General features: G+C 49.5%; 3 protein-coding genes across 3 annotated transcripts; 1 reads left to right on the top strand and 2 right to left on the bottom strand.

The window, feature by feature from the left end:
• Positions 1-490: 490 nt before the first annotated feature.
• On the bottom strand, positions 491-951 carry COCSUDRAFT_83593 (hypothetical protein; the record flags this gene model as incomplete). Its single annotated transcript, XM_005643732.1, has 3 exons — positions 491-551; positions 663-760; positions 853-951. Coding segments are annotated over 3 exons (258 nt in total), but the record flags the coding sequence as incomplete, so codon positions are not given.
• Positions 952-1,434: 483 nt separating this feature from the next.
• On the top strand, positions 1,435-2,863 carry COCSUDRAFT_54765 (hypothetical protein). Its single transcript, XM_005643663.1, has 4 exons — positions 1,435-1,610; positions 1,787-1,960; positions 2,114-2,213; positions 2,438-2,863. Exons 1-4 carry the CDS (start codon positions 1,542-1,544, stop codon positions 2,584-2,586), a joined length of 492 nt encoding a protein of 163 aa, XP_005643720.1. The 5' UTR covers positions 1,435-1,541; the 3' UTR covers positions 2,587-2,863.
• Positions 2,864-2,987: 124 nt separating this feature from the next.
• COCSUDRAFT_67996 (hypothetical protein) lies at positions 2,988-9,636 on the bottom strand. Its single transcript, XM_005643662.1, has 10 exons — positions 9,401-9,636; positions 8,875-9,043; positions 8,667-8,692; positions 8,442-8,568; positions 8,169-8,282; positions 5,179-5,293; positions 4,987-5,079; positions 4,544-4,776; positions 4,161-4,242; positions 2,988-3,869 (listed from the first exon to the last, which is right to left on the bottom strand). The coding sequence occupies exons 1-10, from the start codon at positions 9,514-9,516 to the stop codon at positions 3,685-3,687; spliced, it is 1,260 nt and encodes a 419-aa protein (XP_005643719.1). The 5' UTR covers positions 9,517-9,636; the 3' UTR covers positions 2,988-3,684.
• Between the last annotated feature and the right edge of the window lie 1,507 nt (positions 9,637-11,143).

The raw sequence follows: 11,143 nt of genomic DNA, 5'->3' as shown, positions 1-11,143 counted from the left end.
TGTAGGGTGTTGATGTGCTCTCAGAGGCTGGCCACTTTCTACATGCTTAGCATTTAGCACAGCATGCCCTGTGTGCTTACTATGTCTTTTCATTCAGGTTGTCATTGACTGCGAGTCATTCAAGTCCTCATTTTTTTAAGTGTTTGACTGACAGTTTGATTTTAGCGTGTTGCATTTCAGATGTTCCATCATTACGACATGCGTAAAGCATCATTTTGTAAGTATTTGTATGACAAATTAATTGAGGTCAATCGCTGCGAGAGCTGTTAGTGCTTCTATTAGGCTCCATCACCAGCTGAAGGGATGTCACTCGAATTCATGGTGTTTAACGTGCACGCCACTTACAACAAAGCGCGAAGAGATCATAGCACTCGAAGCACTATCGAATGCCTGCAATGAAGCCCTGCTTCTTCTTGTCGGCTGGTGCTGCCGGTCCTGTGGCAGCACTTTGAGGTACTTGCTTGCCATCAGCGCCGGTTCCTGATCCATCATCTTTCTCTTTCACAGCTTTGAAGCCCAGCTCGCTGAGGTCTTGCTTGACCATGAGATTCCTGCACACTCAGTCCAATGAGTCATGGGATAGCGGTAGGCAAGGACCAAGTTGTGAACACTGTTGGGAGGTGAAGAGATAGAAGCCCTTTGAATGGATGATGATGAGTTACCTCTCCATCCGGCACTCTAAGTAAGACTTTGCAAGGGCCCTGCACTGTTCTGCCTGACTGCCGTTGTGGTGGAGGCATTGCATGTACTCCTCCTTGATCTGCAAAGCAAAATGCAAGGATCTGAATTTCGGGTTCTTTCTCAAATTCTGCAGCAATACCATCCCCAACAACGAGGCTGACTCCTGGGTACCTGCTTGCATTCTCCAAAGTGGTCCAAAGGGAATACGCCTTTATCTGGCGGCTTGGGCTGATAACCTCTTGCGCCACCAAAAGCGCCCCCAGCGCTCATACGTGGCTCTGATTCTCGATTCCCAGAAGGCTCAGATCAACTTGCTCTTTGCACGATGTCGCCATCAGAGCAGATCGCTGAATCGAGCGTGTTTCGTAGATGGTCACGCTCTGATGACATTTAAGCTTTAAATTTGTACATTTCCTACTGCTCTCCTGGTAATGGTATCTGATTCGGTTAACATCTGTTCAGATTCATAGCCACCTTTGCGCTTACAAGTACAAGTACACAGCTGAAGCTCAATGGAAGTCAAAATTCTGCAATCAAGAGTCTTTGCATAGCAACGAATGCACAACTTTCTGGTTTAATGTCCAATTCCTCTTGTGTTGAATTGATACGGTTCGTATCATACGAACAAAAAGGTGTTCTCGATACATCTATTCCCTTGGCATGCGAGGGATTTCTTATATTCGTCCCACGGCTCTCTCTGCTCGGGGTCCTTTCTCCACTGGCCTTGATACAGAAGTGCTTAAGTATTTTGCAGTTACTTTTCGGAGCCATTTTGGAGAATAAGGAGGACTCGCAGAGGCGGATCTGGACAAAAAGCAATTTCTGGTCGAGAACTGATCTGTTATACCTGTTGAGGTCCCATGGAACTCCATCATAAGCTTCGCAGAGATCCTTCTTGGCATCCCAGTGGCTGCAATATCTGTGGCCAGGTGCGTGAGAGACTAGACATTAAAATCAAGCTTCCTTTCCTGCTCCCCAAACACATTGTTCTTTGGCTGTGCTTGTCTGGGTATCCGACGATGGGACGTTTTTCTTTGTCAATTTACATTCCGTAGTGCCACCAATTTGTGACAACGGTGCTGAGTCCCCCAATGTGTGTGCACAGTTGGGTCATCAAGCAGCAAACTGCACGAATGGTACCATAAATTGGAGGCAGATTTATGGTGACGAGGCGTTCAGGCTAAAGGAACCCATCTACCCTTCAGACATATACCGCATGATGAAGGAGAAAAAGGTGGACTTCACAGCTCTTGAGAAGCAGGCACAGGAGTGGGCAAAGGTGTGTGCTGCACTGTCTCTATCTCCCAGCACAGCTTTGTTTACAAGACATCATGGCATCTCAAAAGATGTCTCTGTGTTTACAAGAGGGAGCATCCATCTGCTGTGCACGGAGAAGCTCTCAGTCCTAGCGAACACTGGCCTGGTTGTGCAGACGCATGCAAATGGCGCTCCGCCTGTTCCAGCAGCTACGCCAGTGGCGGTGAAAACGGCACCAGACGCCGCAGCGTCCGCTCCATCCCCAGCTGCTCCAGGTATACTTCGTTCCCTTAGCCTCCTGTCAGGCTCCATCGCTTCATCTGACCACCAGCAAATGTCACTCCTTTCCTGTAGACACCTGGCTCCAGATATGCCTGCTGTCACCATCTGTTGAAGAGGGGGTGTGTGAGAAGAGACCAACAAATGACATATCTGGTGCCTCTGACATGCAATGCCTGATCAGGCAATTATGCAATCTGAGTGTTGATGTGGGATGCAGTTCCAGTCGCGACACCGCCACCGGTGGAGGCTCCTTTGCCAGAAGGCTGGGGGGCGGCCAAGGATGCGCAGGGGCGCACCTATTTCTGGCACAAGGCCACCAAGAAGGTGCAATGGGAGCGGCCAAATGCTGCCACGCCAATCTCCTAGCCTGGCCGTGCTTGTGATAATCCCAGGCCCCCAATGCTTTGTCCTGTTTTCATATTCTGATCTTCTCAAGATACATGGGATGTTAAGGAGCCCTTGCAGCAAGGAATGCACATGTACAACGCTCAAAATGAGGCAATTGGCAGATGTGGCAGTGATAGGGATATGACCAAGTTGGCAATGATCACTGAATGTGAAGGAAAAGCCAAAGACGCACGGCCTCAAGGTTGGTAAGCCACAAGCTTGGTGTAGTGGCAGCTGTAAAATTGAGAGGGAAGAGCATTTGGAGCTTCAACACAGATGGCAATCTCACCATGACTGACATATCGAATTACAGTACATGTGTGCAACACTTTGCGATATTGATAAGCATATGCCTCACCACAAATTAGTCTCATGGAAAGGATTTGACAGCTGTTACACACATGTCCGTCTCCTAATATAAGTAGGCAACTACGGTATTGTAGTCAGCAATGCACACCTGAGTACTAGTACTTCTATCGTTCTTACCATTCCCCTGACAAGGTTTGTTTTGTCGCACTGTACAAAATGCCAACAGTGAGGTAAACACATACATCCAAAACTGCAATACTCTGCAGTAGAAAACCGGGTCTGCAAATGAGGACACCTAATCATTCAGTAACTCTGTCTATTCTGTATCGAACATTAAAGCATTTCAAGGCAGTAGAAGATAGCGCAGAGATACGCTGTGGGAAGGCCCTCTAGTAGTCGGGGAACCCTGGAACAACATAATGTAATCGCAGACAAAACTCAGGTGCTTGCTCCTATTTCAGGACGCACCCGTGCAAAGCTCCTCTTGAAAGTGGGTGTCATGCCTTATATGAACACATTTTAAATAGAGAAAAGCCGAAGGAATAAACAAAAGAAGCAGATAAAATGTCCTAGTAGCTACAAGCACGTTCCAGGAGCTCTGCGGAGGAACAGGGGTGCACAAGAAGGCCCGAGTGCACTATCATGACATCAAGCCGCCGCCCACTTCAATCTGACATTCAACTCTTACTGCCTTCTGCCGTTTGTCCCCCTTTTGCAGGAGCGTTTCCATCTTGGTGGGCGCATCCGTTCGGCAGGAGTACAGTGTGATCAGCCGCCAGCCTTTGCCGAGATCCCCTTGACGTTGCTGTGCGCTTGGTGGTGCTTGGAGGTCTTGTGGGTGCCGTTCGCCTTGACAGGAGCGTGGATGCTGCGCAGAGACTGCTCGTCCGAGGCCAGGATCGTGGGCAGCACTGGCTTTGCTTCGGCCACTTCACCATTCTCCTCTGCATCTCCTGATAAAGATATATAAATTAATCAGGTAATTGTATTCAGTCCGCCCATGCCTGGGGAGGTGCTCGCCAGTAGGAAGGGCGCCAGGATATGGCCTGCCCAAATCCAAGTCGCAGAAAACAAGTGGGGCAGCTCGACAACAGCAGCAAATACCCAGAAAAGAACATAGAATTACATATGATGAACCCGGCGCAAGCCACCTCAAGTTCAAGCAATACCCAAGAAGCAGGATGGCAGGGCACATAAGGGGCAGTGCTTCATGGTGCTGCAAGGATATGGGGCCATGCACGCACCAATGACAGCCTGGGCATTGGCGATCTGCTCCTGCACGGCGGCCTCCAGCTGGGCATCCTCCACGATGGGGTCCAGAGCATCCTGCGCCACAGTCACCGCCCACTCAGCAACGCCCACTTTGTCACTCAGCAGAGAACAGACCTCCCACAGCCCTTTGCCAGCTGAAAACTTGTTCATTGCCATGTTCCAACTGGAAGTGCGGTAATGCATGCCATCATGTGCTGTGAGAACCAGTAAATTGGTACCAGACTCCCCTGATGGCTTCGTCTTTCTGCCGAAAAAGACCAAGGTCTTGGTGTTTCACCTCAACCCAGAGACATCATGCTCTGAAGCATTGTGGAGGCTTTGACAGAGTAGGAGTCTCGGGAGTATAGACACGCACCGGAGTGTAGACCTGGGCCACGCTGACAGATCCAGGAGTGACAGGGCACGGCAGGGAGGCTTGCGTGGAAGAGGGGCTGACGGCCGGCGCCGGGTCGGGGGCCACCGGCGCGCGCGGCGTTGCCACTGGGCGCAAATTGAGCTCGGGCATGTCAAAGGGGTCCTGCGGCTTGGGGAGCAGGTGGGCGCTGAAGAAGCGCAGCACTGCCTGCGCTGATGCCAGGCTCCCATAGCCTGCAATCACACCAAGATGCCCTGTTGCCTTTTCCATGCATAATCCATGCAGACTCATCCATGCAGAATTATCCATGCATCGCATGTATGAAGACGATTCAAAGACTGGCGTCAATACATGCTTCCGGCAGAGGAAGTTGAGATTGAGAAAATGAAGTTTTGTTCAGTTGCCATGAGGACATATGTCATGCATGCCGGGGAAAGTCGCACCGATGCCAGCACTCGTTGCGGCAAAGCTGGCAATGCAGGCCAGGCCGAAGAAGCTGAACGCCAGGAGTCCAGTGATCACCCCAGCAATGACTCCTGCACAACATCATGCGGTTGAACGGTCAGAGCCATCCCTTCTCTATCTCTTCTAGAGATACAAGCAAGATTGTACCATCTTTTCGACATGTAGCTCACCTGCAGATGCCAGAACGAACACCAGAACATAGAGGGTGGCAGCCATGATGCTCAACAGCGCACACAGCAGGCCAGCAGTGCCTGCTGAGACGTACAGGAGAGCGGAAGCCAGAGCCTGCAGGAGTCAAATAAAGCAGGATCATGAAACGTGCGTTTACAAGGCAGCGGATTGGTAAGTGCAGGATTACTGCAGCCCAACAGGGAGGAGGGAGCCTCACAATCCATCCAGGGAACGTTTGGGGTTTCAGACGCTTGGCATGCACTTCCAGCCAGTGTCGATCCTTGATGGGGTTGGCCCTCAGGTCGCAATAGAGCTGGAACAGTGCATACTGTGTGTGTTCCGGCACGATGGCCTCGTATGGAACTGCGCAGGCAGGGCATCCCTTCAGCTTCACACCAGCTAGACAAAACTCAAAAGGCCTGATAAGCATCTCCCTTTTCCTTTTGCAATGATCGAAGTGGAGTATATGGATGTGTTACCTGCCAGAACCCTCAAAACTGGCTTGCAAAGCATGTATATGAGGGTGTTGCTGACCATGAAGACCTTGTGGAAAGTGTCTGGCATTAATCGGGATTCATGCCCCATTTTTGCAGGCTCTGTGATATCGGTGAAATATTTCAATAAAACTCCTTAAGTTGTTCAAACCAGGGCCTGTATTGTGAAAATTCCGGCTGCGATTGTAGACAGTTGCAAGGCAATCACTCCTTCAGTCTCTTCACCGATTGACAATTTGCGCAGGCGATGACGATCTGCAAGTATTTGCCCCAAAGTGTGAGTTATGATGTGCGTGCTGACTTGTTATTTCATGTGGAAAACGCGAGAGCATTTTCCTCGGTCTCAGCCCGTTTACGGATCTACGCAAAGTTTCCAAGGTTTCGTTCAATCCCTGTCGTTTTCTCATGCCTCCTCCAAATTCCCAATTCGTCTTTCCTGATCAACAAGATGGGATCCTTTGTGGCCACCACTTCAGCAGATAGGGAAGTCTGGCGCCAAGCAAGGTCACAGATCAATGGTGCGCACACCTGCACTAGCCTTCTGCTTGCCTACACAGACGATAGCTCCACAATGTCGATGACGCCTTGGTTCAAATTGCAGATGCTGAGAACGAAATGTTGGAGCTTCAGCTGGATGTGAATGAGCGCCAGGCAGCTGTGGACGCCCTTCAAGCTAGGCACAAGAGTCTCAATGAAGGTAGCCCACACGTCTGCTCTGCTGAAACAATTATCAGATCTTTCTGTGTGCAGCACAGCTGCAATCTCACTCTCACAAGCTTTTGCTGCAGATGTGTCGAGGTTTCAGCAGAAAAAGGCAGCCCAGGAGAGCAGGAGCAAAGACGAAATGAAGCGCATAATGGTAAAACTTTTCCATTACAGTCCGCAGTGACACCCAGGCAGCACAATACAGATGCAGTTTTGGAGCTTTACATACCCATCACAGGCAATATGCAACGATTCTGCAATCTGCAGGTGGCACATAAGGCCATCAAGGAAGAGGTGCAGCATCAAGAGGAGTTGTTGAATCTTCACAAGGGCTTAACCGAGCAACTCACTGATGCAGTAGCGCTCCAGAGCAAGCAGCGGTAAGTGACTTCATCAGTCTTGCATGCTATGTCGATGACTGCAGCAATTGAAGTCCTGGTCCGGCACTGAGATCCGTTTCATTCTGAACAACTTGCTGCTGCCATGCATGGACAGGACACTGTTTGCAGATCACGTGATGCAGCAAGGAAGCTATGTCCAAGAGGTGAAGCAATTTCTGGAAGGCCTGTCCAGCTGCAAGGAGCACCCATCTGAGACCAGCACAGACGCCACAATATTGATGAATGCATGAACAATGGAGGCTGATTAGCAGCATCATTCGTCAGCATCGCGAGCCGCGATAACATGAAGCAGCCACTGCTTTCTATACAACTTTTCTCGTGAGCTTGCTGAGAAAATAAATGTGCAGCCAGAAAGAGACACCTGTGCCAACTCCAAGTCTGGCTAACTGCTGGCAGTGGTGCTCATGAACGCTTGCAGAACTTTCGATTATGAACAAGGAACAATAATAATTTGTGCCAGAATTCTGATTTTAAGTTGGCCTCTGCTGTTTCGTCCCTCTGACTACGAAAGATCTTAAAGATCTAGCAGCTGCACATACTTCAGCGCGCGTAGATATCTATCAGGCCATAACAAACACGTGGAGCCAATTATATTACTATCAGACAATGCGTATGGCAGTCAGAAGTGCTGCCACAACGGATGCAGGGCGTTCTTCTATCTGCTGGGAGCAAGCGTTCAGGGCTACTATCAAGTAAGCCTCTTTCAAATGCACATCACTGCATCTGTGCCCGCACTTTGGCTGTTGTAAAAACAAGGCATGCCTGCCACACTCAGTATGATCCAACTTTGAGAGAGCGTTCTGTAGGTCTTTGTATCAAGGTTATAATCCATCAGTGATCGTTTGTGCACCGTAAAGTGCTCGCATACCAAGAACCTTGATATCACCTTTCGGCCAGATTTACCTGCTTCCGACCAAGAGGCACTTCATGATCCATGCTGCCCAATATACGGCTCCTGCTGCTGCTGCCAGGGTACGGCGCAGAAAAAATCCCAGATCTGAAGCATTCAGACCTTGAAGAGAGACGCTGCAATCCTGGATTCTTTCCTCAAAAAGCCACATACCATTGCAATGGTCTACCTCTTTCAGTAGTGCTGCGCACTTCACAGAATCAATATGTCTCGCACTCTCAAGCCTCTTCAACACTTCATCATGCAGTGACCTGTGCCTCCACTCTTTCTTCATTGCCTCCTGCAGCTGCTTTGGACAGAATATACGTCCATGCAATCTGTATACCACACAAAGACACAAATATATGTAATCAGCCCAGAATCACCAATTTACTCCACATTGATATCAGTATGCAGTATGCATGCCATGTGGCATTGCAACGTGCAAGGTGCACAATCAAGCAAGGCTATCAGACATGATGGGTGAATGTGAGTCTCACCGCAACCACATTCACATAGAGCACTCTCATGGAGGGGGCAATGAAGCCAAAGTTGATGGCATGCGCAGGAATCCACAGCTGCCAGCCAGCTGCCACAGTGGGCCATGTCTTTTCCTGCACCAGCAAACGAAGTGCACCTGTTACAGGTGCCCATGCATCTACAGCTACGCAAGCACATCACCTCCTCTAGTGATCTGAAGGGCTGCTGCTTGCATGTGTAGACATGTGCTGCCCCTTTTGTTTGATCGATCAGAGGATATGTGCAGAGCACACCTTCACTACTTGGAGGCTCTCGCTGGGCTTGAGCTCCATGGTCTTCATTGTAGAAAAGAAGGCCACTGTGCCAAGCGGTGCCATTATCGTTTGGTCTATGCCGATCTTGCTGACAACTGCTCCCAAGCTGTATGCAACACAGAGCATAAGGCATCTTGGAGTCAGAAATTTGGACGCACAAGAGATGTGAAAATTGCTCATGAAGTGATCGGATAAGCAATGCACCTTTTGGGCCTGAGTGGTAGAATTGTCTGCGCAGCACACCACGAGCTTTAGTCACATGGATCTCAGCCATTCTCTACGCCCGTCAGGTACTGATAATAGAGGAATCTCAGCTCACAAACATGAGTGCTTCATACAGGAGGATGAGAAAGCACATCAGAAATTTTGCTTGAATGTCCTTTCCTTGACAGTGCTCCAGCCTGAGGCTCACCTTATCCAGCCAGCCATACCAGTAATGACCCTGCAGGGGTCCTGCAAAGAATAGACCGAATGCGGTCATCCGAGCAGTTCTCAGGTAATTGTAGCGCTCTCCAGGATGTTTTGTGCTGTGCTGTGCAATTATATCGCCAAGTGCAAATCCTGCCGCTGCAGTCAGGGACCTGTGACAGGGGTGCAGAAAGGCGCTGCTCAGCACACAACCATAGTGCACCTCACACAGGGGTTGCCAAAGCATTTGTTTGTTGGCACCGTATGTGAATTTATATAAGTTCCAGGATCCATAGGGAGTTCCTCGCGATTGTTTGGCTCGAGGTCAACTTGATTGCCTGCCTGGTGCAAGTGAAGTCGTGGAGAAGGAGCCACTGACTTCAAAATAAGGAATCATATCGAGGGGATTGGGAGTACGGTACAAATCATGTAAGGATATAATCTTGAATACTACACTACAGCATTGGATGGTGCAAGATAAGGAGGAAGTAAGTAATTATAACAGCTAGCTTCTAGGACGGCCCTCTCACTTTGTGACGATGGGTCGCTGGTCGAGAGCACGGCAGTAGGCATTCCATCCATTTTTGGAAAGTACAACCACCCTGGACATCGCAGGATGAGCTGCAGAGGGGAACAGCGGCGACATGAACCCGATGTCCCGCTGCCGAATTCAGGTCTGTTCAACAGCTAAGAGCCACAGTTAGCATAAGGAGGGTGCTAAGTCACGACCCATTGCAGCTTTCATATATTTATTTGGCAATTTACCTGTTCGGATCGTAATTTTCGAAAGGCACAAAATGCCTCCTGGCGTGCCTTGGCTGAAACGGCTCTCTGCAGCCTACGCGCTCGCGAAGCTGCGGTTCGATCTGCGGAAGCTGCTCTTCGAGTCCTGGGAAACCCCCCATGCGATCCTCGACGTTGATGTTGACATCCATTCCACAACGTGTGATCAACAAATCATTTATATTTCGCGAGAGTGGTGGGAATTTCCATTTAAATCCATGGAATTCTGCTAGCGATTAATTGCATGGGCTTGCGCATGCGCAGATATGCCGGCCGGCCAGCGCTACATGCAGTCACGGTGATCATCCTGATGATGGTCATATTTCGATATCACCTCCATATCTGTCAAACTGGAGCGTGCAGGGCGCACACCAGAGTTTGGCAGACATGCATAATCATGTCACAAACTGGACTCACGAGATCACAGCTAACGCGCCAGAACAGGGTCAGTCTAATGTTACCCCTTCTTACAATTGTCAACGCAAGCGCGAGAATGTGGGACCATGTCACAGTGGCCTAAGAGCATCTGACCTGACGTAATTGCCACACCTCCTGGGTCATTCCCTACCATATTTCGATGGTATCAGTCCTCTACTTTGGGAGCAGCTGCAGTGGAAGCGACTGCATCTGCCGACAAAGTAATTTGGATCTACACAACACATACTCCATTCAGTTGATGATACACCTTCTAGCATCCTGCATACATTGTCATTGCTAGGCATGCGAGCTCAAGTTCGTCACTTGCCAAAAGAATTCAGGCTCCCCTAGGCACACCCAAAACATAGCAACACTAAATTTACAGCTCTTCAACGTTCCATGTGGTTCAAAGCTTCTGGTCCAAAGATGGTCCCTTCACCCCTGAAAGGACGAAGCTTAAGCACAAACGACAGCTGCACGTGATCTTGTCTGTACAAGTTCAGGCGTGCCATTGAAAAAAATCAAGCCATTGCCAATATTTATTGGCACTTCCACCTCTTGAGGTGGGTAGCAATCTAGCAAAGACGTGAAGGCAATTGGCACTTCCTAATTCTCCATACGTTGGGCAGGATGCTTCCAGGCACCTGAGCCTATAGACAAAGGCCAGTAAATGACAGCAATTAGGTTGATGACCAGTAGAGCATCAGCATCGAATGACACATCGGTGCCCGATACTTCATGTCCATGTCCATAATCATCATTCATCAGTGCGCATGGCGTGCTCCTCACTTTTAGCAGAGATGCAAGCTGTGACGCAGCTTTCAAATTGATGAAGACAGCCGGAAATCAAGCCACAGCCATTGGTGGCCTTCTGCTGTGCAAACGTTCTGATGCTCATGGTAGCCTCCTTCAACGCTTGGAGTGCTTGCAGAATGACAGAGCCTGCACGCCCACAATCCTCTTGACATTTCTCCGGCGCACGAATGTCTATCCTATTGCACTTGATATCTCTTGCTGACATTCTCTATACTACAGTCGCATCCAGGCTGCACAAGCGCTGCTTCATTGAAATG

This window comes from Coccomyxa subellipsoidea, assembly GCF_000258705.1.
Source record: "Coccomyxa subellipsoidea C-169, whole genome shotgun sequence".
Lineage (NCBI taxonomy): Eukaryota > Viridiplantae > Chlorophyta > Trebouxiophyceae > Coccomyxaceae > Coccomyxa > Coccomyxa subellipsoidea.
This window is presented reverse-complemented; position numbering and strand designations above follow the sequence as displayed.

Bases quoted from the DNA above. Each gene is read 5' to 3' on its own strand.
- COCSUDRAFT_54765 (XM_005643663.1), top strand. From the start codon at position 1,542: ATGGAACTCCATCATAAGCTTCGCAGAGATCCTTCTTGGCATCCCAGT. The intron at 1,961-2,113 runs GTGTGTGCTGCA...CTGGTTGTGCAG, and splicing joins AGGCACAGGAGTGGGCAAAG to ACGCATGCAAATGGCGCTCC. The intron at 2,214-2,437 runs GTATACTTCGTT...TGTGGGATGCAG, and splicing joins TCCATCCCCAGCTGCTCCAG to TTCCAGTCGCGACACCGCCA.
- COCSUDRAFT_67996 (XM_005643662.1), bottom strand. From the start codon at position 9,516: ATGTCGCCGCTGTTCCCCTCTGCAGCTCATCCTGCGATGTCCAGGGTG. The intron at 9,044-9,400 runs GTGAGAGGGCCG...CCCCTGTCACAG, and splicing joins CAGCGACCCATCGTCACAAA to GTCCCTGACTGCAGCGGCAG. The intron at 8,283-8,441 runs GTGTGCTCTGCA...TTGCTGGTGCAG, and splicing joins AGAGCCTCCAAGTAGTGAAG to GAAAAGACATGGCCCACTGT.